This window comes from Vitis riparia, chromosome 9 (assembly GCF_004353265.1).
Source record: "Vitis riparia cultivar Riparia Gloire de Montpellier isolate 1030 chromosome 9, EGFV_Vit.rip_1.0, whole genome shotgun sequence".
Classification (NCBI taxonomy): Eukaryota; Viridiplantae; Streptophyta; class Magnoliopsida; order Vitales; family Vitaceae; genus Vitis; species Vitis riparia.
Window position 1 is genome coordinate 15286160 of NC_048439.1, and position 25261 is coordinate 15311420.

Genomic DNA, 25261 nt, shown 5'->3' on the forward strand with positions numbered 1-25261 from the left:
CCCCCAACTAGGATGAACATTGTCCCCGATGTTCCAAAAGCAAGTGATAATAAAAGGGAGGAAGTGATACCTCCTGATAGTAAGGGACTCTGAATGAACAGGAGAAACCACATGTTGCAAAAGAAAAAGAAATCATAAGAGTGATGAGTAGAGGAAATAAAAAGGAAAAGCTAAAATACACAAAAAGGAAGATGTCTATATAAACTGAGAGAGTACAATATAGAAGATAAACATGGAATACATCCAATCCCAGTATAAAAGTGGTCCAAAATATATATGACATCCAAAAACATAGAATATAGATACAAATCAAAAAGGGAGAGGAGTAATCGTATGATCAAGTAGTAGGCTCCTCTGGTGGATAGGAGGGGTCCTCAGCTGCAATTGTGGAAGGTACCGCTACAGGTGTAGCATCATCAGCTGGAGCAGAAGGCTCTGAGGGCACAAGAGCAACAGGTGGAGCTGGTGGCAAAAGACCCAGGTGTTGCTGAATCTCACGGAGAATGAGAGTCTGTTGGTCCTGCCGAAGCTGGAAGTGGTCCATCCGCTCCATAATAGCCGTCTGAGTAGTGGTCAGAGTCTGGAAAGAAGCAAGCAAGTCACGATACTCTGCACCAGGGATAGTAATGGGCGGCTCTGGGGTAGGAGGAACAGTAGGTGGGGCATCAGACGATGCTGCCTCTGGTACGGGTTCTGAGGGAGTTGAAGTGGACGGAGCAGATATAGATGGTAAGGGCTGTGGAGGAACTTCCCTTGGCTCAGGAAGTTCTGGGGAATGCTGATGGAAAAATACTTGATTCCATTGGTCAAGAGAGAAGCTCTCTCGACAATGGCAGCGGGTCTCAGAATGAGGGTCTGCAGGGAAGCCCATATGCGCTAGAACATGGCATAGCAGCCGAGGGAAAAGTAAAAGAATGGTGTCTGCCCTCGTAAGATGCCTCTTATGCACCTTCTCCTCAAAATGGAGGAGAGCGGCCATAATCAAATGATAGGGGCCAAAGTAGTAGCCCTCAGAGATACGGAATAATGCCTCTAGAATGGTCCCTCGCCTCCGCACTCTATGCTGAAGAGGAAAAAGATTAGCGCAAAGCACCACATCAACTAGGAGCATCCCAGGGGGAAGCTCCTTCCTCATAATGATCCTGTCTGAAAATGTCCCTCGAGATAGCATACGAACCATGTCCCACTCAGAAAGTGGGGCCCAGGGTTTAAATACAGTTATATTTGCTGGTGCATAAGGGATATGGAAAGCTCGGCAATCTATCTAGCCCCCAAAATACCCTGGCGTCCATTAATGTTAAAAAGGATCGAGGCGGGTACCGGGACGCCACAAGTAGTCATAGACTAGTAAAAGTCTAAAGCTACTCGAGGATAAAAGAACTGTGGTGAAGTCATAAAGGGTACAAGATGGTACCTCTCAAGTAGGCGGTATGAATCCCCCAACTCAGGCTGTTGTCGCAAAACAGAGTGATCAAAATATGCCTCGACATGGAATGCTCTCGATCGGCAATTGGAGTTGCCCTCAATGGGCGAGCTGGCGAGGATAGGGCGCCTGGTGGGAGGAGGCTGAGACTGTGAATCTCGAGGTGCTCTGGAGGACTCTCCTGGCTCTGAAGTCTTGGTCTTCTTTGTAGGAGGACTCCTAGGTGGAATCTAAGCAGGGGCCACAGGCGTGGCAGCTGCTCTCCTCGTATGGTATCTGCGCTGGGGGCAGAATCAGGTAAATGTGGGGGTGCATCTAGTGGGGCCTGCACAGGGGCAGCTCTATGACTGCTCTGGGGAGCTGAGGTAGAGCCTCCTCGGGTCTTAGGCATGAGGAAGCAAAGAAATGAGGCTTAGAGGCTTGGGATTGGGAAGGGTAGGGATGAATTTGCTCAAAAATTTGCACAAGGGAAGGGTGGTGCGAATTTCGCAGAAGGGGAAGGTGTTGTGCTAATTTCGCACAAGTGGATAGTGTTGTGCGAATTTCGGACAAGACACTATTCACTCGTGCAAATGCGAAATTGTGGTGCTTTCAAATGGCAAAAATTCTTGGTTTTTGAGGGTGGGAAATGCTGCCTGAGGTAGGAAAGGGGTTTTTTATGGTGGTTAAGCTTGGAAATGGGAGCTTTACAAGAAGAGAATGGAGAATTTTGAAGCTCCCATAGTTAGCGGCAATGGGTTTCTTATGAAGAAACTGAGGCTTTGAAACCTATGCTTGAGGTTTTGATTTTGAAAAATCAAGGTTGGGTTGGGTTTAGGGATGGATTTGGAGTGTTGAGTGAAGAAATGAAGGGTTTTTTATGGTGGAAGGAGGAGAAAAAGCTGAAAATGGAAGGCATGGGTTGTTGTGAATAGTGATGGCCGCGACTATGGAATGAAGCTCTTGAGATGGGCTACCATGGTGGGGTTGAGGATGGAGGATGAGGAAGGAGAGGACCTTGTGGATGGAAAGAAGTGATCGGAAAAGAGGTGTTGAGAGGATTGAAGAAGAACAAGCTTAGAATTTAAAAAGAGAAATTGGCTTTTAAAGAACAAGTGTGAATTTCGCACAAGGTGAATAGTGAAGTACGAAATTTTCGCATTCCTGTGGTTCTCCAAGACAGAGAGCATTTTTTTTTTGGAAAATGGTCATAAAGGCAATTTCGCACAAGGTTCGCATTCCTGTGCATTTTCGCACTGAGATTTTGGGTAGGGACCGAGAGCATGCTTTTGGAAAATGCTCACAAAAGTGATTTCGCACAAAGGGGTAGGGTGGTGCGAATTTCACACCAGAGAATTGGGTGATGCGAATTTTGCTGTGTCTTGGCTTTTCTCCCCTGTTTTCCCTTGTTTTCATTCTTCAAGCTTTCCTACCTGCATGTTAACACAAAAACCAATTCAAACCACATTAGAATGAAATTAAGGGCAAAAATAAAAATCAAAACATGCATATACACAAGAAAAAAACACTAGATTAAACTAAAATTAACGCAAAAGGAAACAAAAAGAGGATGAACTTTTTAGTCTTTGAAGAGACTAAGTTCAACCATGAACTGAGTGTTTTCATGTCGGAGGTGGATCAAGGAGGATGAATTCCTCCTTGTCTCGAGAAAATGATTCAACATAGGGCTTGAGACGATGCCCATTCACTTTGAAAGTTCGAGTGCTGTTGAAGTTGAGTAGTTCCACTACTCCATTTGATTGCACATCATGAATTATGAAAGGACTCGTCCACCTTGATTTCAATTTTCCCCGAAAAAGATGAAGTTTAGAGTCATAAAGCAAGACTCTTTGTCCTTTGGTAAAATTCTTCTGATTTACCATCTGATCATGCCATTTCTTCAACCTCACTTTTGCAATCTTTGAATTGAGGTAAGCATCATTCCTCATTTCCTCCAATTCATTCAAATCCAAACATCTCTTTAACCCGGCTCTTGTCAAGTCCATGTTAAGCTTCTTGATTGCCCACCATGCTTTATATTCAACCTCCACTGGGAGATGGCACGCTTTGCCATAAACAAGGCGATAAGGAGACATTCCAAGAATGGTCTTATAAGCGGTCCTATAAGCCCATAATGAATCCAGGAGCTTAATAGGCCAATCCTTTCTATTCACATTCACCACCTTCATCAATATATTCTTGATCTCCTGGTTGGCTAACCCAACTTGGCCACTTGTTTGAGGGTGATAAGGTGTAGCTACCTTGTGCTTGACCCCATATTTGGCTAGAAGAGTCTCAAAAGGCTTGTTGCAAAAGTGGGTTCCTCCATCACTGATAATGGCCTTAGGCACTCCAAATCTTGACAAGATGTTCTCCTTGAGAAATTTAAGAACCACTTTATGATCATTGCTCCTACATGGGATTGCTTCTACCCACTTAGAGACATAATCCACTCCCACCAAAATGTAGGAGTGTCCAAATGACGTTGGAAATGGTCCCATGAAGTCTATCCCCTAAACATCAAAGACATCCACTATCAAGATGGGGTTCAAGGGCATCATATTCCGGCGTGTTAGCTTCCCAAGCCTTTGACACCGATCACATCCCTTGCACATAGCGTGGGCGTCCTTGAAAAAAGAGGGCCACCAAAAACCTGATTGGACCACTCTCATGGTTGTTTTCTGGGAAGCAAAATGACCTCTACATGCACTATCATGACAATGGGATAGAATTCCTGATTGCTCTTGCTCAGGAACACATTTTCTTATGACTTGATCCGCACAATATTTGAAGAGAAAAGGCTCCTCCCAATAATAGGCATGGATCTTAGCAAAGAAATGCTTCTTGCCTTGGGCACTCCACTCACTTGGAACTTCTCCAGTAACCAAGTAATTTGCAATGTGAGAATACCATGGAGCTACCTCTATTGACATAAGAGACTCCTCAGGGAAGTCATCATTGATAGGTAGACCATGTGAGTCATGTGCTATCACAAGTCTTGACAAGTGGTCAGCTACCATATTTTCTACTCCTTTTTTATCCCGGATTTGGAGATTGAATTCTTGAAGCAAAATGATCCATCTTATCAATCTTGCCTTGGCATCTTGCTTGGTTAGCAAGTACTTCAAAGCAGAATGGTCAGTGAACACAACTATAGAGGACCCTACCAAATAGGCACGAAACTTATCCAAGGCAAAAACTACTGCCAACAACTCCTTCTCAGTAGTTGTGTAGTTATTTTAAGCCTCATTCAAAGTTTTGCTTTCATAATAAATCACATAGGGCTTTCCATCTTCTCTTTGCCCCAAAACAGCCCCCATAGCAAGATCACTTGCATCACACATTACCTCAAAAGGTAATTTCCAATTTGGGGCTCTCACTATTGGTGCAGTTGTGAGGAATTGTTTCAGTTCCTCAAAACTCTTCTGACATTTCTCATCCCACACAAACTTGGCATCCTTTACCAAGAGTTCACAAAGAGGTTTTGAGATTTTTGAGAAATCCTTAATGAACCTCCTATAGAACCCAGCATGTCCTAGGAATTGCCTAATTCCCTTAACATTTGTGGGAGGTGGCAACTTAACAATTAGCTCCACCTTTGCCTTATCTACCTCAATGTCATTCTTAGAGATTATATGTCCTAAGACAATTCCTTGTTGTACCATAAAATGGCACTTCTCCCGATTTAGCACTAGGTCTTTCTCAATACATCTTTGGAGAACAGCTTCTAAATGCAACAAACACTCCTCATAAGAACCTCCATATATAGTGATGTCATCCATGAAGACTTCCATGATGCGCTCCACCATATCACTGAAGATGCTTAGCATACATCTTTGGAAAGTTGCAGGTGCATTACATAGACCAAAGGGCATCCTCCTATAGGCAAAAGTACCAAAGGGGCAAGTGAAGGTTGTCTTTTCTTGATCTTCCAAATCAATCTCTATTTGGAAGTACCCCGAGTAACCATCCAAAAAATAGTAGAAAGGATGCCTTGAGACTCTCTCAAGGACTTGGTCCATGAAAGGCAATGGGAAATGGTCCTTCCTAGTCACTGAATTCAACCTCCTGTAGTCTATACACACCCTCCATCCTGAGGTAAGATGTGTAGAGACTTCCTCCCCTTTCTCATTCTAGATCACAGTAATTCCAGATTTCTTTGGGACTATTTGGGTGGGGCTCACCCATAAGCTATCTGAAATGGGATATATGATCCCTGCTTGAAGTAGCTTCAGAATTTCACCCCTTACCACCTCTTGCATGTGAGGATTCAACCTCCTCTGGGGTTGCCTCACTGGTTTTGCATCTTCCTCCATGTAGATATGGTGGGTGCATACCAAAGGGCTAATCCCTTTCAAATCAGAAATTTGCCATCCAATGGCTTTTTTGCATTTTCTGAGGACTCCCAGAAGACTATCCTCTTGATCACTTGTGAGAGTTGAAGAAACCACCACTGGACACTTCTCATCTTCCTCCAAATATGCATACTTCAAATCAATAGGAAGTGGCTTCAAAACCAGCTTTTGAGGGTCCTCCGTAGCTGCTCCTTGTGAGTCCTCCTTATTGAACAGTGGTAAGATCTCTTCCTGTCTCCTCCAAGGAGACATGATGGCTAACACATCAGAGGGTTCAGGTAACCCTTCTTCAAGAACTCCAAGGTTGTCATTCAAGCTCTCTTCTAAATTCTTGTCACAATGTTCTTCAACCAAAGTGTTGATCAAGCACACCTCCTCCAATCCTTCCTCCTCTTCTGGGTGAAGATGCCTCTTGCATAGGTGGAATATGTTTAATTCCAAGTTCATGTTTCCAAATGTGAGCTGCATCACCCCATTCCTACAATTGATGATGGCATTGGAGGTAGCTAGGAAAGGTCTCCCAAGGATAATTGGCACATAATTAGCTTCCTTAACAGTGGGATCGGTATCAAGCACAACAAAATCCACGGGATAGTAGAATTTGTCCACTTGAACTAGAACATCCTCTATCACCCCCCTTGGGATTTTAACTGACCTATCAGCTAAGGAGAGAGTGATGGCTGTGGGCTTTAATCCTCCAAGTCCCAGTTGCTTGTACACAGAGTATGGGAGCAAATTCACACTTGCCCCCAAGTTTAGTAAAGCCTTCTCCACATGTGTCCCTCCAATGTTGACTGAAATGGTGGGACATCCCAGATCTTTGTACTTAACTGGAGACTTACACTGAATGATGACACTTACTTGCTCAGTGAGGAATGCATTCTTTGTCACATGTAACCCTCTCTTGACCATGCACAAGTCCCTTAAAAATTTTGCATATGTGGGGACTTGCTTGATCATATCAAGTAAGGGTATATTCAACTTCACTTGTCTCAAAACTTCAAGAATTTCTGATGAATTCTTGATTCCCTTCTTTCCATGTAAAGCTTGAGGAAAAGGGGGAGGCATATGTTTCTTCATCATATCCTCTTTAATCACTATCCTTGGCTTTTCTTCATTGCTTAATTTAGATACATTTTTCTTCCCACTCTTCTCTTCTTGGTTATTGCTCTCTTTAACCAAGGTTCTCTTTGACATGAGAGTTCTTCATCTTGCCTCACCTTAGGCAAGGGTTGATCAACCTCCTTCCCACTCCTCAAGGTGATCACAGCTTTGACCTCCCTCAACTTTGAAGACTCCCCATCTTGGGTTTCAACTTCATGAACACCCTTTGGATTTTGGCTTGGTTGAGAGGGAAACTTTCCTTTCTCATTCACCGTGTTGAGGTTGGTAAGCCTAGAGATGGAGTATTGAATATTATCTATCTTTTGAGATAGATCATTTTGCATCCCATCCATTCTCTTAATTTGAGAACTCTCAACATTTTCAATCTTTTGGTGCAATTGGGAGTTGATTGCCTTTTGTTCACCCACAAAGTCACCCATGACTTTACTTAGGTTCACAATGGCTTGCTCCACTTAAGAGGTTTGTTGAGGTGCTTGGGTTTGGGCTTGTGGTTGGTATGGAGGTGGCCTTGGTTTCCAAGAAAAATTTGGATGGTTTCTCCAGCATGAATTATAGGTGTTTCCATAAGGTGCATTGTTGTTGGGCCTAAATTGCCCCACAACATTGGCTTGATCACCTAACATCTCCCTCACAGCTAGGATGGTTGGGCACTCATCTACCACATGATCACATGATTGGCAAATGGTGCATGGCATGACATGGGCTTGTGTCTCGGAAATGGCTTGGACTTCATGCATTTTTTTCAACTCAAGTTCTTCCAACCTCCTTGCCATTGTTGCCACCTTAGCTTTCATGTCCATGTCTTCACTTAACATGTACATTCCACCCTTTGGATTTTGGGTTGGTTGAGAGGGAAATTTTCCTTTTTCTCTTGAGTTGGGCTCATCCCATCCTCTTGATACCTCAGATACATAACTTAAAAAGTCCATGGCTTCTTCTGGATTCTTACTCATAAAATCTCCCCCACACATGGTTTCAAGAATCTGCTTCATGGAGTAAGACATCCCATCATAAAAATAGCTCACCAAGAGCCATGTATCAAAGGCATGATGAGGACAAGCATTGATGGCCTCCATATGCCTTTCCCAACATTCGTAAAACTTCTCATTTTCTTTTGCAGAAAAGTTTGAGATTTGTCTCTTCAACCCATTGGTCCTATGGGTGGGGAAAAATTTCTTCAAAAATTCGGCCTGAAGATCAACCCACTTCCTTATGCTCCTTAGCCTTAAAGAGTTAAGCCACATTTTTGCCTTGTCCTTCAAAGTAAAAGGGAATAGCTTGAGTCTCACCAAGTCTATTGAAGCTCCTCCCTCTCTAAAAGTATTGCATACCTCGTCAAACTCCTTGATGTGGGCATATGGGTTCTCACTCTCCATTCCATGGAAATTTGGTAGGAAGGGCACAATATGGGGCCTTATAATCAGCTGCTCAAGAGGAGGTACGATGCATGAGGGTGCACTCATCCTTGGTGGGTGCATTCTATCCCTCATGGATAGATATGCATTTGGATTACCCCCTTGACCGTGTTGAGAATTTTGATCCTCTTGTGGAGGGTCCATGATATTTACACAGATATCCAACTTTGTGTCTTGAGGATTCTCTATCCTTACTAGCCTTCCCTCTTGGTCACGAATCCAATAGGGCATGCACAAGTTACAACTTCCCTGAAAACAAAACAAAGACAACAAAAATAAAAGAAAGCTAGAAGATAGTTAAGGTTAGAAAGAAAATGAAAATAAACTTAACAAAAGGAATTCTACCATTAAAAGAAAGAAAATGAAGTTAGTGAAAAAGGAATTCACCAAACTTTTGATGGAAATCACAAGTAACCTCTAAAAAGTTGTATCACTGTATCGTGGCACCATCCCCGACAACGACACCATTTTTGATTCGTGCCCAGTTGGGTGTTTTAATAAAAAATATTTATAAATCCTATGACCTCATGCTAGCGTAGCAAAGCTACTATAGTATAGCAGCTCTAGGGTCGAACTCTGGGATGGGTTTTCATTCTACCAGTAATATACTCAAGATTAGAAATTGAGTCTGATGATTTCCTTTGTCAAAAACTTAAAGTTTAAAAGAAAATAAAATTTGTTTTGCAAGTGGTGTTTGAAACTAAACTAATATAGAACTAGGTAAAATGGAAGAGAGAAAGTCTCCCGGAGCTAAGGGTTGCTAGGATCAAGTTCAGAATGCAAAGTGGAAATTCCGGATTCCTCATCTCGTATTGGGGACAACAACATAAAGGATGGTTGTTTCCCGAACTGGTATAGGTTTAACAATGAAGATTTAATCCATAAAAAGTCAATAGAAATGGTAGTCAGGTTCCATTAATAGCTTTAGACACTGTGGGTCTTCACCTTGAGCCACTTTCCAATGGCTCGTACATGATAACTAATGGTCTGATGTGGATCTAGCAATAAGTATCCACAGAGACCTAAAGCGTATCATGTATTGGCTGTTCAAAGTGATTCTAAGGGATTTAAAGCAAAACTTTAGATTTAAAAGCCATTTATGAACTCCAACTACCTGTATTTAATGCATGAGAGTTTTCCACTTTTGCATCTGGACTTTTCACCTAGCTTCCTTCACTCCAAGAAACCAAAAGTTTAGCCTCTCATCCTTTGGGAAAACATCCCCAGAGGTTGTTTGGCTTCCAAAAAAAAGAAAATAGTAGAGAGAAAAGGAAAGCAAAGAGAGCCCTGTTGTGGACCCGCATTTTTCACGTGCGTCCCCACTCGATCGGTGAGACTCACTTTTTATTTGTGAAAAATTTTTAGTTTTAAAAAAGTCGGAGTCGCCACTTATTTTATTTTTATTTTAAAGGGAAAATAAAACAAGAAAGAAAAACCCTAAAATGTGACTCCATAATTTTTGGAAAAAAACATGTCTTTGAAAAACCCGAATCTAGGTCTAGGGATCAGGTTACTTATTGGAAAGGTACCTCTAGGAGGTAGCACCCCTCTAAGCCCTACAAAGGTCTCTACTGATTAATTGAGGGAAATATAGCAATTAAACGGTTAATCATGGATACTTAAGTGAGCTAGGGTGATTTTAAAAAAAAAATTGCATGCTAAACAAGATAAGAACACAATAAAGGAGAGTTAGGGTGCGTACCTGAACCGCTTCTTGAGCGCTATTATAAAACATCAATGCTTAGTTTAGATGATATATCACACAAAGTGTTTTATCCAAACAAATCAAGCATATATGAAAACACCCAAGAATCGCATCATGTATGGATATAGTCATCAGTAACGTATGTGTCTATAGAATTCTCAAAAATAGGTGTGAAGGAGCATACCTGGATAGCAAGCTAAAACGCCTCTATGGGAAACAAGATTGCTTAATGATAGGTGCATAATAATCTCACGTATCTCAAAGAGAAAGCACAATTAATCAAATGTCAGACAAACACTATCGAAGAAGATATCATGAATGTCGGGCCCTCTCCAAAGCCCTAATCAATTTCGCATGAGTTGATTCTATGAATTCCATTGTTTGGAATCATGAAAGTTATTCATGCTTGTGAAAAATCAAGAAGATCAAGAAAATGGTTGAAAGTCAAAGAAAATAGTGAAAGTGCATGCCGAGAGGAAAAAATGGCAGCAAAGGATTATTAAAGATGGATTTTTCAATGCTGAGAATATTTAGTTGAAAAATGATTCAAAAATTAAATTTAAAACAATAAATTCCCAATCAAAAAAGCGAAGAGAGGAGGAGGTGTGTGTAGCAAGATAGCCATGAGGGACTGGAGTCTCAGAATTCGGGATAGAAGGACCCAATTCGTCGTCAGGATATTCAGTGGTCAGAAGCATTTCCATGTATAAGGTAAGTTGGTCCATAAGCTCAAATGGATTCTCCCCAACATTGGTCAAACACCGAACATAAAGCTCAAAATCCCTACTTTTCTGCAGTGTTATATTTCCTGCATTCAGCGTTATTTACTCACCATCAAGGCTTGATTCAACAGCTCCGTTGGAATACATACCCTCATTGTTACCATGGACCAATCTGGTTTCACAATATTTAATTTAACTGTAGTCTGATATCCTAGCTCTTGAATTTCTTTTGCTGAAGCAAAATTCCATTGCCTTTTCGAAAAATGATTGACACATTCTCTGCCTCTTTAATATTTTCAGCCTGCTGCATCCTTATGAATTCTCTTCACTTCCGGAATCTCCATATCTGATTTCTCAGGGCCATTTTCCTGAACATTTAAGCTTCTCGTTGCTCATTGTAGTTAACGTTCCTGTTTTCATTGGTGGAGTTAGCAAGCAATGAAATTCTGGGTTTTGCATCATTTTCCTTAGTTCAAGGTTGGAATAAAAGGGGTAGGAGCATTGAAGCATTTTTAGCATGGTTGACGCTGCCAAGGTGACCACCATTTCGCAAACTGATTTTAATATAGGAGAGTTAAAGCTGGAGTTTTTTGGTCTTCTATGGTTAGAAGAAGGATGCTTGCCTTTTACAGACTGTCTCAAGCCAACCTGCCTACTCATTTCTGGAATATGGCTTTCAACAATTCTTAATGAAACATCCTTGTACCAGCCACTGTTTCCTCTTTTAAGATCTTCCTTCCCCGTATTTCTGAATTTAAATTCTAGAAGCTCATACGAAGATTCATGGACTGTAAATATTTCTGACAGATGGTTTGACTCTAACATGTAATAACCTTCTATGAATTCTGGGTTCACATCTGGTTTGAGAATGTGTAGAATTAAATTCCCTTATATTAACATCTGAATTCTGTTTCTATTGTCAGCTTGCTCACAAACAATTTTCTTCAACTGCATACTTGCGTCTTAATTGATTTTCAGATGTCCAGTTCTTCGAATAAATCCTCATCCTTCAGGTATATCAAATTGCCCATAATCAGAAATTAACCCTCGGTCAAAAGGATTCAGCAACTTAGTCGCGTGTATGAAGGCAAATGGGCAGTGAGCTAGAGACTTTCTGATGGATCCTGTATTTCGAGAATTTCGAGTGTGGCTGCCAAGAAGACACCTAGCTTCATCATCCTCTTGTTCCTCCTGAAGGCTTCTTCTCTGTTCTATGAACCAGAACCATTACATGAAAGGCGCAAAGTTGGATGATCTGCTCATTACTGATGTCTTTTGGAGCTGTCAAGATTTTCTTGAGTAGTTAATGGTTGAATAACAATTTGGCCTATTCCATCTTGAAGCTCTCTTGAAATAGACAAGCTGACTGAGTTATCTACACCTGAGCAGCTCCCCTCATCCAGATTTGAATTGCTATCTGGAAGCTGATCTCCATCCTCTGTGAAAGGTAAAAATGACTGAAATTTAACGGAACCATTCCAGTGGTTCTGCAGGATTTGAAGAAGATCATCAAAAGCATAAGTATAATGGACAAAAACTGATTATTTCAACTCTTTAGTAACTCCAAGCTCATGGTTTTGATCTCCTATTGCTCCATCACCAATCATCTCATCTTCAGTTTCAAATTCATTCTTTGACTGTAGAGTTTACTTTCTTTGTGGGCTTAGAACTCACCAGTTACAAATCAGCAATATGAAATTGGATCTAGAAGCAAACAGTCACATGAATCTGGTTTTCTCTGACTTTTATGGTATTGATTCTATATTATTTTGCCCCTCATCCTTCTCTTCTCTAAGTTCAGTTAGAGGCAATTTGCATTCAATAGTCTCTAAAATTGGAACTAGAAATCCCTGACTTCCAACTATCTCCTCAGAAGGTTTGAAATTGACATGTCCATCAATGTTGGATTCCCGTCATCCGAATACATCAATTCACATCTAACAGCCACTGGAAACTACAGAAGTATCAGTGTTTCTAGACGGGTCTTCCCTGAAGATACCATGCAAAACATATATCCTTTCAACTTCGGTTTCTATGCCTTTGCCGTAACGCAAACTGAACTGTCGCTTAGCTTCAGCCAGAAGAACTGGAATTCTGGACCTTCGTGATCTGGATGGCAAATCAGCTATTGCGGAATGATTGGCGACTAGCAAATGTAAACAATTTCGGGTACTTTGATAGCAACCCACATTGATAACCGAGAGAAGTATGCTAAATGCTGAATTTGGTGGATGAGTTGATGATGATTTTAGTAAAGGGTGTGTTCAAAATGAGGATGTGAAGAGTGGTTGGGCGAGCATGCTGATGTGGGACAAACTGGAATGCAAAAATGGGACATGCTGTGTGTGAACACATACAAAGTCCACTACCTTCTGAATAATGCCAACTTGTCATCTTTATAGAATGCATTGTTCAGCACCTTAACTCTCTCTCCATATCAAATATGTTGGCCAACTCTTTATAAAGTTCTCTCCATAGCCCACGCATTGGCAAATCAAAAGTCTGACCTACATCCTCTGACTTCAAGAGCGCTTTGCTGTGACCAATTTTCAGACCAAGATCAGCTTCTTTGGTGATCTTTGTACCAAGTGAGGAACTTCTAGGATATACCGGATTATAGTAGCAGCGACATTGTCAAACGTAGAAAATAGACTACTTGTTGGCAAAGGTGGAAGCATGGGCAGTCCTCCTTCATCAAGAAAATTAAAAAGGATGGAATGAGTTCTGGTAAGAATAGAATGCAGCTGTAGGATAGCATGCATTGTTCCTGATGGAAGTCGGTTCTTGATACCAAAACAAGCAATCTCAATAGGTTCACTTCTACTCATGCATATCTATGTTTTCATCATCTGCTGAATCTTCATTCCCGCTGTTTTCAATCCATGAATCTGTTGAAATAAAGTATCTGTGCAGATTGTCACCATCAAGAACGTTCTCATACTCCTCCATAAGAGCTATAATGATGGCTTGAGCATCATTAACAGCATGTGCAGCAACAAGAAGCTGGACAGAGCTATCACCATGTCGAAGTCATTCTCCATCAGTGGCCCAATCTGACCCGTCCCAATTTGAGTCATACACATACATTGGATTAGTGATGAAGTAGTTTCCTAGGGCTTTTGTCCTCGTGAGCAAATGTTTGGATACTGGCAGGAATTTCCTTAAGTTCTGGAACAAAAGCAACTACAGGGAACCGGGTACCTTGGAAAGCTTTTCGAAATCTGGGCGAATCCATGTATGAACTGTCCAAGTATTCTCTATTCATGCGGTGCTGTACTGGATACATGACAACAATCTCGATAATCATTCCAACAAAAATACATCAAATACACAAATTACCACAGGCAGTGAGGATCTTCTAGAAGTGCCTAATTAAATTGATGTTATCCACCAAATGAGCAGCCTTACCAAAGGAGGTGTGCACATCTGTCATTGTAGTCAGTTTTCAAAGCATTACTGCTACTTACATCATTGTTAAAGTCGTGGAATGACAGCAGATTAACAAACTCCAATGTACTCTCCTTTATCTGATCACTGAAAAGAAGAAGCCTTAAATCAGCCACAAGCATCTTATACCCTCCAAGATGTGATGAAATTATGGGGTGCTGACGTTCATCAATTATGACAGCTTCCCATCCCAGGCATTCTGACACTTCCAAACCCTCAACAACGACTTCAGGAGGCACCAAAAGCACTTCAAACATGATGCAACCCCCCTCATCTGCAGAACATCATGATGGTATTCAGTTTCCCATTCTTTCTCTTAGCGATTTCAAATTCCTTCAAAATCTGGTATATACCTTTCAGCTGTTACATGAACACCAATATACTGGGCGGGCTTCAAAACTGCTCTCTGGCCAACAACACTCAAAGTCATTCATATCTCGATTATCTGATTCATAGTCCTCATGAAGATAATAACAAGTGACCAAATGATGCCAGCTTGTCATTAAATTCACATCAGCCTCATTTTCCTTTTTTAATAATCTGGTCAGTCTTGGCATCATCAATCTCAACGTGTGCGCCACTAGCCTTCCTTACACTTTTAACAGAATTCTCCCCCTGCCGATTACAGGTCCAATCTTGTCAAATGGATGCAAAGCTCTTACAATTAACTTCTGATCGTGATGCTCCATAACCAGAAAGTACTGGTAGGTTGGATGAATAAACTGGCCATATATTGCCCATGTCTGAATAGCCCCGAAATTCTGGTATATGTGTAGCAGCTAAGACATGAGAAACGGATCTGGCAGACACCATAGTTTGCATTAGGATAGAATTTACCAGCAGGATATTTGGGACATCCGAAGGGATAATGATGTTAGGAGGGGCTTCTAGTACAGTAATGTCAAGAGGAATTTCTTCTTTGGGAGTGAACCTTTAGAAAGGCAACAACAATGGACCATAGTCTCTTGCTTCAGTGATCCGATTTCGCCTCAAGATTGAGATAGCATGACCATTGTGATTATAATTGGAAACACCTTGCTTTGGAGCATTTCAAGGAACAGGGACATGCTTTTGTCAGCATGGTGATTCAGATTATTCCCTTTATATCTGGACACTTCCCATATACATGCGCCATTGCTGTTCCTAGAATAAATATCTTCATCCATGTCGAGGCCTTTCTTTACCATGAACGTGTGGTTTGATTGGATTCTTCTTATATTTGCTAAGCTTGCATAAGCAGGAACCACATTGGCGAAGGTGATTATATCAGGTTTCAAATTTGGCTCTGACATCATTCTTTCATAGAGTAATGTTGCCTTCTGATCATAACCATTGAATGAGTTCCAGGAAACCAAACTCCTGTCAGATAATTCCCCTTTAAATATGGTCTGAGCACACCCAACTCTATTACACTTTGCATATATATTGACCATAGCTGTTCCAAGACGGAGGTCAGAAATTAACCTCGTGCAAATCAAGTACCCATGAATGCTTTTTTCTAGATCAAGATCCCCAACTTGTCCACAAGCCAACAATAAACCTAAAAAATGTGATTCGGTTTGGAAACAAATCTCCAGCATTTTTCATGGATAAGAAAAAGGTTGAATGCTTCAGCCCAATTACCATTCTGTGCATATGTTGTAATCAACGAATTCCAAGACACTATATCTCCTTTTAGCATGTTACACAAAACGCGTCTCTCAAAATCTATCTCTCCAATCTTAATATACATTGAAATCAAGGAATTCAATTAGAAACTCATGAATCAATGCTCCTTTTTCAAGTATCCCGATTCACCACAAACCATAATTTCATGAAATGCAGAATCCAAAGAAAGTAATAAAACCACATCTAGTCTTTGCTCAAAGAGAATCAACAGTTTATCATAAAACCCAATTGATCCAAAACAGGAAACTAAGGAATTAATCAAATCTTCATCTCTGGACATTTCTTCAAACACACCGTAAGCACCTCAAATAGATTCAAATACCGTACAGGAAGAGGGATAGAGAACAAATAAAAAAACAGATGTAGAACCCAGAGAAGAAGAGAGTGGAAGACTTTGGTCCATAAACATAAATAGCTCCATTTCAAATATTAAATCCGTGGGCTAAGGACAGAGAGCAAAATGCAGAATGGGATTTAAACAAAAAAAGAACATGATCAAATTCAGGCATGGAGTCATGAATTTCAGATGACATCAATGACACATAAGAGAATCATAATCCAAAACAGGGCAAACAAGTGAGTATCCAATCTGAACAAATCAATTTGTGGCCCTTTCCGTCCACACCAATCAACAATATATTAAATATTCAAAAACAAATGCACGGAGAAATCGAATATGGGTAAGAATTCCAAGAGTGACGAGAAGCATACCTGGGCAGCCTTGGTTGCAATTGCTCTCTTCTCCAATTCCTTTGTGCTTTTTCCTCAAGAAGATCTCCGAATCTCCTCTCTTCCCTTTTCTCCTCTCAAAACTAGCCCACTTCATCACCGAATCTGCTCTCCCTTCAAGTCCAGAATCACCTTCCCTCTCTTTCCTTTTTATTTTTAACAATATAAATCTCCTTTTCCCCCTCTTCCATTCAGCCGTGATCTCCTTTTTCTATATGCAGCCCGGATTCCTATTTGAAGCCATGATCTCACTTCCCTTAATGAGGACTCTTCCCAAAACATTCATGCCTACCTTTCAATGTATCCATCCCACCATGCATCCAAGGAAATCCTCCAATTATTCAATCCCAATGTGATTGTTCACACCTTCCATACTTTTCCTACAAAATTTCAAAGTTAATAGATTAAATAAAAAAAATCATAATAATAATGATAAAAATGAGTAAAAGTAATAATAATAATAGCAGTTATAAAATAAAAATAAAACATATAAATAAAATTTTTAAATTAAAATAGATAAGTAAGGGCAATTATTACGGAAAAAGTGACCAAATAATAAGGAAATAAAATAGATGAAGAAATAGACAAGATAATGAATATAATAAATAAAAATAAAATAATAAAAATTCAAGTCATGCCACTTTAAAATAAACGAGCCATGCAAGTCATGCAAGCCATACAAAAAAAATGCAATCATGCAAACATGCAAAAAAAATACTTAAAAGGTGACCTAAGTGGGCCAAGTGTATCTAAATAGGCCTAGGGTGTCTAAATGGGCCTAGGGTGCCTAAGTGGGCCTAAGTAGGCTACCCTAAAAGCTATCCTAAAAAAAGAAAGAAAACCCTAAGTCTAAATCAGGCCTGCTAAGGCTCACAATAAGGATCAAGTAATTCCTCAACCAAAGTCTCCAAGGTGACAGAAAAGGTAAGTAGTATGAGTAGCAATGGGCCACCAAGGAACTACTGTGGAGCACTGAAAACGAATTTAAAGACATGTGCTAAAGGGACAAAATTGAGGGTCTACGCCTATATTTTACTAAGTGTAAAACATAACATATGTTCGTGTCTTTCGAGAGATGATTTCCACCCTTCTTATAGTTTTTACAAAAGCAAAGTTTGTGATTGGCTAAATACAAGGATAAGAAAGGAATTTACATCAAAAAAATACAAAAGAAAAGATCTCATGTGGAGTCGGCAGAACAGAGGAGATTTCGCACCAAAGACGCATGGGCTGGTGCGAAATTCGCACTTGCTTGGGTTGTTGTGCGAAATTCATACTTAGCTTCCTGAGGCCATATCTTCCTCATTTCAGCTCCAAATCGTACACGGTTTGAAGCGTTGGATTCTTGACTTCCTGAGCTTTGAAATGGTATATATCATGTAGAAAATGGACTTTGGAAAGTGCTCCAAAAGTGTGAAGGAAGACTGCAGCTGCTGTCCTCTGTTTTCTTCACTCTGTTTTCCTCTTTGCTTCTCTCCTTTACTTGGCTTGTCTTAATGATCCAAAAAGATGTCAAAACCATAAAACTAGCCAAAAATATGATTAGAAGTCATTGCTAGGTCCTTAACATGCCAATTGGAATAAAAATGGAGAACTACTACACAAAAGTGCTTAAAACATAATGAATTAAAAGCACAAAATAGCACTTTTTGGGTAGTAATCAGTTGACATGAACGACTCCAGGTCATGAGCTCATGGTTCTAAATGCTATGAGTAGCTCTGGGTTGTGGTTGACATGAATGGCCATGGGTCATGAGCTTTGGGCTCTAGATGTTATGACCAGCTCAGAGCTATGGTTGACATGAACAACTCTAGGTCATGAGCTCAAGGCTCTAGATGCTATGAACAACTTAGGGTTGTAGATGACATGAATGACACTAGCTCAAGAGCTCAGGCCTCTAGATACTATGAAATGCTCAAGGCCTTTATTGACTTGAAAAGACTCTTATTCGCGATATAATGGCTCTAGATGGAATGAACAACTCAGTGCTGTCATTGAAATAAACAACTCTAAGTCATGAACTCAAGGCTCTAGATCCTATGGTTAATTTAGGGATATGGATAACATGAACTACTCCAGGCCATGAGCTTAGGTCTATAGATACTATAACCACCTCAGGATTATGGTTGACATGAACGACACCAAGTCGTGAGCTTAGGGCTCTAGATTCTATGAATAGCTCTGGGATGTGGATGACATAAATGACTTTGGCCCATGAGCTAAGGCCTTTAGATACTATGAACAAATTAGTGTTATTGTTGACTTAGAAGACTTTGGGTCGTGAGCTCAAGGCTCTAGATGCTTTGAATAGCTCAAGGTTGTTCTTGACATGAATAACTCTGAGTTGGGGTCTCAAAGATCTTAATCCTATGAATAATTCATGGATGTGTATGAATGAATAACTCCGAGTCATGAGCTTAGGCCTTTAGATACTATGAAGAGCTTAGGGTTATGGTTGATAGGAACGAATCCAGAGTCGTTAGCTTAGAGTTCTAGATGTTATGAACAACGCTTGGTAATGGTTGACACGAACGACTGTAGGTCGTGAGCTCAAGACTCTAGATGCTATGAAAAACTTAAAGTTATGGTTTACATAAATGACTTCAAGTCATGAGCTCAGGTCTCTAAATGGTATGAATAGCTCTAGAGTGTGGTTGACATGAACAACTATGGGTCGTGAGCTCAGGACTATAGATGTTTTGAGCAATTGAGGGCTTTAGTAAAAATGAACAACTCCAGCTTATGATCTGAAGGCTCTTGATGTTGTGAACGACTCAAGGTTATGGATGACTTGAATGACTCCGGCTCATGAGCTCAGGTTTATTGCTGACTTGAATGACTTTGGGTCATAAGCTTAAGGCTCTAGATGCTATGAACAAGTTAGGGTTGTGGTTGACATAAATGACTCCAAGTTATGAGCCGAGGGTTCTAGAAGCAATGAGCAACTCTGGGCTATGGTTGACATGAATGACTACGAGTCATGAGCTTAGGGCTCTAGATGCTATGAATAACTCAGAGCAATGGTTGGCATGAACAACTTTAGGTCATGAGTTGAGGGCTCTAGATTATTATGAACAACTCAAGGTTATGGATGGCATGAACAACTCCGACTCATGAGCTCAGGGCTCTACAGACTATGAATAGCTCAAGTTTGATATTAACTTGAAAGACCATAGGTCGTGAGCTCAAGGCTCTAGATGTTATGAGTAGCTCAAGGTTGTGGTTGGCATAAATTACTATGGGTTGTGAGCTAAAGGCTATAGATCCTGTGAATAATTTAGGGCTGTGGATGACTTAAACAACTTTAGGTCATGAGCTCAAGCCTCTAGATACTATGAACGGCTTAAGGTTGTGGTTGACATAAATGACTCCAGGTCATGAGCTCAAGCCTTTACATGCTATGAACAACTCTGGGTTCTGAATGACATGAACGATTATGGCTCATGAGCTTAAGCTTCTATATACTATGAATAGCTCAAGGTTGTTATTGACTGAAGAGACTTCGGGTCATGAGCTCAAGGCTCTAGGTCCTAAGAATAATTCAGGCTTGTAGATGACTTGAACGACTCTAGGTTATGAGTTTAGGCTATTAGATACTATAACTAGGTTAGGGTTGTGGTTGACATGATGACTCCAGGTCGTGAGCTCAAAGCTTTAGAAGCTATGAACAACTTTAGGTAGTGGTTGACATTAACGACTATGGGTCATGAGCTTGGGGCTTTTGATGCGATCAACCACTAAGGGTTGTGGTTGACATGAATGACTATAGGTCATGAGCTCAAGGCTAGATGCTACAAACAGCTTTAGGCTTTGATTGACATGAGTGACTACAGGTTGTGAGCTCAATGCTTTAGATGCTATGAACAACTAAGGGTTGTGGTTCACATGAACGACTCTAGGTCATGAGCTTAGGGCACTAAATGCTATGAATAGCTATGGGTTGTGCTTGACATGAACCGCTATGGGTCTTGAGTTCTAGGCTTGAGATAATATGCATAGCTCAAGGCTATAGTTGACATGAATGACTCCAGGTCATGAGAACAAGTCTGTAGATGCTATAAATAACTTTGGGCTGTAGTTGACATAAATGACTATAGGTTATGAGCTCAAGGCTCTAGAAGCTCAGGGCTATGGTTGACATAAACAACTCCAACTCGTGATCTCAAGGCTCTAGATGTTGTGAAAAACTCAGGGTTGTGGATGACATGAACGAATCCGGCTCTTGAGCTCAAGCCTCTAGATACTATGACCAGCTCTAAGCAGGTGTTCTCTTGAAAGAGTCTGGGTCTTGAAGTCAAGGCTTTAGATCCTATGAACAACTCAAGGTTGGGGTTGAAATGAACAACTCGAGGTTGTGAACTACGAATTCTAGATCTTATGAACAATGTAAGGTTGTGGATGACATGAATGATTTTGGGTCATGAGATGAGGTCACTAGATACTCTGAACAGCTTAAGGTTATTGTTGACTTGAAAGACTATGGGTTGGGAGCTCTAAGCTCTACATGTTATGAATAGCTTAGGGTTGTGATTAGTAAGAATGACTCCAGGTCATGATCTTAGGGTTGTAGATGCTACGAATAACTCAAGGCTATGAATGATATGAACAACTTCGAGTAATGAGCTTAGGGCTCTAGATGTTATGAATAAGGTGGTGCTCGACATGAAAGACTTCGGGTCTTAAGCTTAGTGCTTTAAAAGTAATGAACAACTAAGAGTTGTGGATGATATGAATGACTCAGGATCCTATGAGCTAACGCCTTAAGACCCTATGGACCGCTAAAGGTTGTGGATGATATGAATGATTCTTCATCATGAACTCAAGTCTTTAGATGCTATGAACTACTTAGGGCTATGGATGACATGAATGATTCCTAGTCGTGAGCTCAAGGCTCGAAATACTATGAATAACTCAAGGTTATGGTTGACATAAACGACTCTAAGTCATGAGCTTAGGGATTTTGATGCTATGAACTGCTCAGGGTTATGGATGAGATGGGCTATTCTAGGTCATGAGCTTAGGGCTTTGGATGCTACGAACTGCTCAAGGCAGTGGATGACATTAGCTACTTTGGATCGTGAGATAAAGGTTATGGATGCTATGAACAACTTAGAGTTGTGAATGATATGAATGACTCATAATCCTATGAGCTCGAGCCTATAGATGCTATGAATGGCACCTCCCAATCGGTGTGTTATAGTTGCTTCCCATTAATGGTTTCAACGCTAATTCCCTCTTATTGATGCATCTTGCAATGGCTCGTACCTCTCACCTAGCATTTGCCATTCAAGGTGATCCTTAACCTTGGATTACCCTTCACAAGCTCGCAAGAGATAACTAATGGATGTCTCCTTAGAGTCCAAAAGCCTACCAAGTGTTGGCTATTCTAGAAAATCCTACCTTTAAACCACCTACCAGAGGCTCGCAAGAGACAAACTAGTGTAACTCAATGATGGAGTCCACTTGCCTTACCAAGTGTTCGCCCAGGTGATTTTAAGGTGTTTTAAGTTAACTAAAAATATAAAAAACATTAACAGGTCACAACTTCCTCTTCATTAAAAACTGAAACAAGGAAATCTCTCACTTTTGTAGTCGGGTCCCTTACCAAGCTTCCTTCAATCCAAGAAACAAAAAGAGCCTAGCCACTCATCCTCGAGGCCTCCGAGGATGTTTGGCTATAAAGAAAATGAAAACGAAAATGTGAAGGAAAAACAGAGCAAGTGTTCTGTAGATATATTTCTTACTATCCTCCTTTGTCTATTACATTACATACATCTTTTTTTTTTACATGATATCAAAGATATATATAGAAGATATTTTCTAAGAAATATCCAAAGAGATATTTTTAACCTCCCTTTAGATATCCTAAATATCTTAAAAGATCTTCAACTGATTACAAGGAGAGAATTGATAATTTACACCAAATATCTTAAGGTAAAAAGATCTAAAAGAGTCGGTGTAAAATATCTAGATATTACATTTTCGCATTGGAGACAGGTGGTGCGGAGAATTTCGCATCGGAGAAAGTCAGTGCGGAAATTTTTGCATTGGGAAAGTGTGCTGCGAAAATTTTCGCATTGAGAAATGTCAGTGCGAAGTCAATGCGAAAATTTTCGCATCAGGAAATGTCAATGCGAAAATTCCTCCTCAGCTTTGCGCAGTCGCCTTCAAATGGCCATAACTTCCTCGTTTCAGCTCCAAATTGCACACTGTTTAAAGTGTTGGACTCCTGACTTCCTAATGAAATAATATATAGCATGTAATAATTGGACTCCAGGAAGTGCTCCAAATTTTCCTTGCAACTTCTGTCCTTTGAATTTTGCATATCATGTGAAGATTTCAGATCAGCATGCAAAAATTGCTTCATGATGGATTTATCTCTCTAATCCTCTTCCTTGCACCTTTTGATTGGCTTGTAAACTCATTCCAAGGGTTTTCACAAAGTTCTCCCTCATTATTGGCTTTCTTCAATGATAAAAAAGCTATCAAAAACACCAAAACTAGCCAAAAATTGATAAAAAAAAAAAACATATGCAAAGGTCCTTAATGTGCCAATTGAGTTAAAAGGTATTAATTACTACTTAAATGTGTTTAAAAGAGTTTATAACAAGCTATAAAAAAGCACTTTTTGAGTAGTAATCAGCTATGGATAACATGGGATACTCTTGGTTGTGAGTTCAAGGATTGAAATGCTATGAACAATGTTGGGATGTTGTTGACATGAATGACTCTATGTCGTGAGCTCAGGGCTCTAGATGTTACAAGAAGCTCAAAGTTGTGGATGAGATAAACGACTTTAGCTCGTGGGCTCAAGGCCTTAGATGTTATGAACAACTCAGGGCTATGGATGACATTAGCCCTCTAAGTCTTGAGCTCATGTCTCTAAATGCTATGAACAACTCTGGGTTGTGGTTGAGATGAACGACTTCGAGTCATGAGCTTAGGATCAAGATGCTATTAATAGTTGAGGGTTGTGGAAGACATGAGATACTATAGGTTGTGAGCTTAGGGCTTTAGATGCTATGAACAGATTTGGGCTATTGTCTAGATGAAGGACTTCAGGTTGTGAGCTCAGGGCTCTTGATGCTATGAACAACTTAGAGCTGTCAATGACATGAAAGACTACAGGTCATGAGCTCAACACTATAGATACTATGAATAACTCATGGTTATGGTTGACATGAATGAGTGTCAATTGTGATCTCAAGGCTCTAGTTACTATGAACATCAAAGGGTTGTGGATAACATGGGATACTCTTGGTTGTGAGCTCAAGGCTCTATATGCAATGAACAACATTAGGCTGTGGTTGACATGAATGACTCTGTGTCATGAGCTCAGGGCTCTAGATGCTATAAACAACTTAGAGTTGTGGATGCCATGAATAACTCTAGGTCATGGGCTCAGGGCCCTAGATGCAATGAACAAGTCTAGCCTATGGGTGGCTTGAAAGACTCTGAGTTGTGAGCACATGGTTCTAGATGCTATGAACAACTCAGGGCTATGGATGACATTATCCACTCTAGGTCTTGAGCTTAAGGCTCTAAATGCTATGAACAACTCTGGGTTGTGCTTAACATGAATGAATCTGAGTCATGAGCTTAGGCTTTAGATGCTATTAATAGTTCAGGGTTGTGAAAGACATGAGGTACTCTAAGTCGTGAGCTCTGGGCTCTAGACACTATGAACATATTTGGGATATGGTTGAGATGAAAGACTCCAGATCATGAGCTTAGGGCTCTTGATGTTATGAACAACTTAGAGTTATCAATGACATGAAAGACTACAGGTCATGAGCTCAACACTGTAGATACTATGAGCAACTCAAGGTTATGGTTGACATGAATGACTCCCGGTCGTGAACTCAAGGCTCTAATTGATATGAACAACTAAGGGTTGTGGATAACATGGGATACTCTTGGTTGTGAGCTCAGGGCTCTAAATGCTATGAATAACATTGGGATGTGGTTTACATGAATGACTCTATGTCATGAGCTCCGGGCTCTAGATGCTATGGACAACTCAGAGTTGTAGATGATGTGAACAACTCTAGGTCATGAGCTCAAGGTCCTAAATATAATGAATAGCTCTAGGTTGTTGTTGGCATGAAAGACTCCGAAATGTGAGCTAATGGCTTTAGATGCTATGAACAACTGAAGGCTATGGATGACATCAGCCAGTCCAGGTTGACATTAATGACTCTCGATTGTGAGCTCAGGGCTTTAGATCCTATGAATAATTAAAGGTTGTAGATGACATGAACGACTCCGGGTCATGAGTTCAGGTCTTTAGATACTATGAACAACTCAAGGTTGTGGTTGACATGAAAAAATCCATCCTAGATCTTAAGGATCTAGATGCTAAGAACAACTGTGGATGACATGAACGAGTTCGACTTTTGCACTCAAGCCTCTAGATACTATGACTAGCTCAAGGTTGTTGTTGATTTGAAAGACTTTGGGTCATCAGCTCAAGGCTCTAGATGGTGGAAGAGATTAGGGTTGGGGGTTTAAATGAATGAGTCTGGGTCGTGAGCTAAGGGCTCTAGATCCCATTAAAAAGTTAGGGTTATGGATGACATGAATGACTCCAGGTCATGAGCTCAGGCCTTTAGAGACTATGAATAGCTTAAGCCTATGGTTGACATGCAACATTTTGATCATGAACTTAGGGCTTTAGATGCTATGCACAGGT

The 25261-nt window shown here is 40.5% G+C and overlaps 1 protein-coding gene across 1 annotated transcript; it reads right to left on the reverse strand.

Moving 5' to 3' along the window:
* Positions 1–337: 337 nt before the first annotated feature.
* LOC117921668 lies at positions 338–16884 on the reverse strand. Its single transcript, XM_034839618.1, has 2 exons — positions 16551–16884; positions 338–2835 (listed from the first exon to the last, which is right to left on the reverse strand). Exon 2 carries the CDS (start codon positions 1178–1180, stop codon positions 338–340), a length of 843 nt encoding a protein of 280 aa, XP_034695509.1. The 5' UTR covers positions 1181–2835; positions 16551–16884.
* Between the last annotated feature and the right edge of the window lie 8377 nt (positions 16885–25261).

Coding starts and splice junctions, on each gene's coding strand:
- LOC117921668 (XM_034839618.1), bottom strand. CDS start 1,180: ATGGTTCGTATGCTATCTCGAGGGACATTTTCAGACAGGATCATTATG.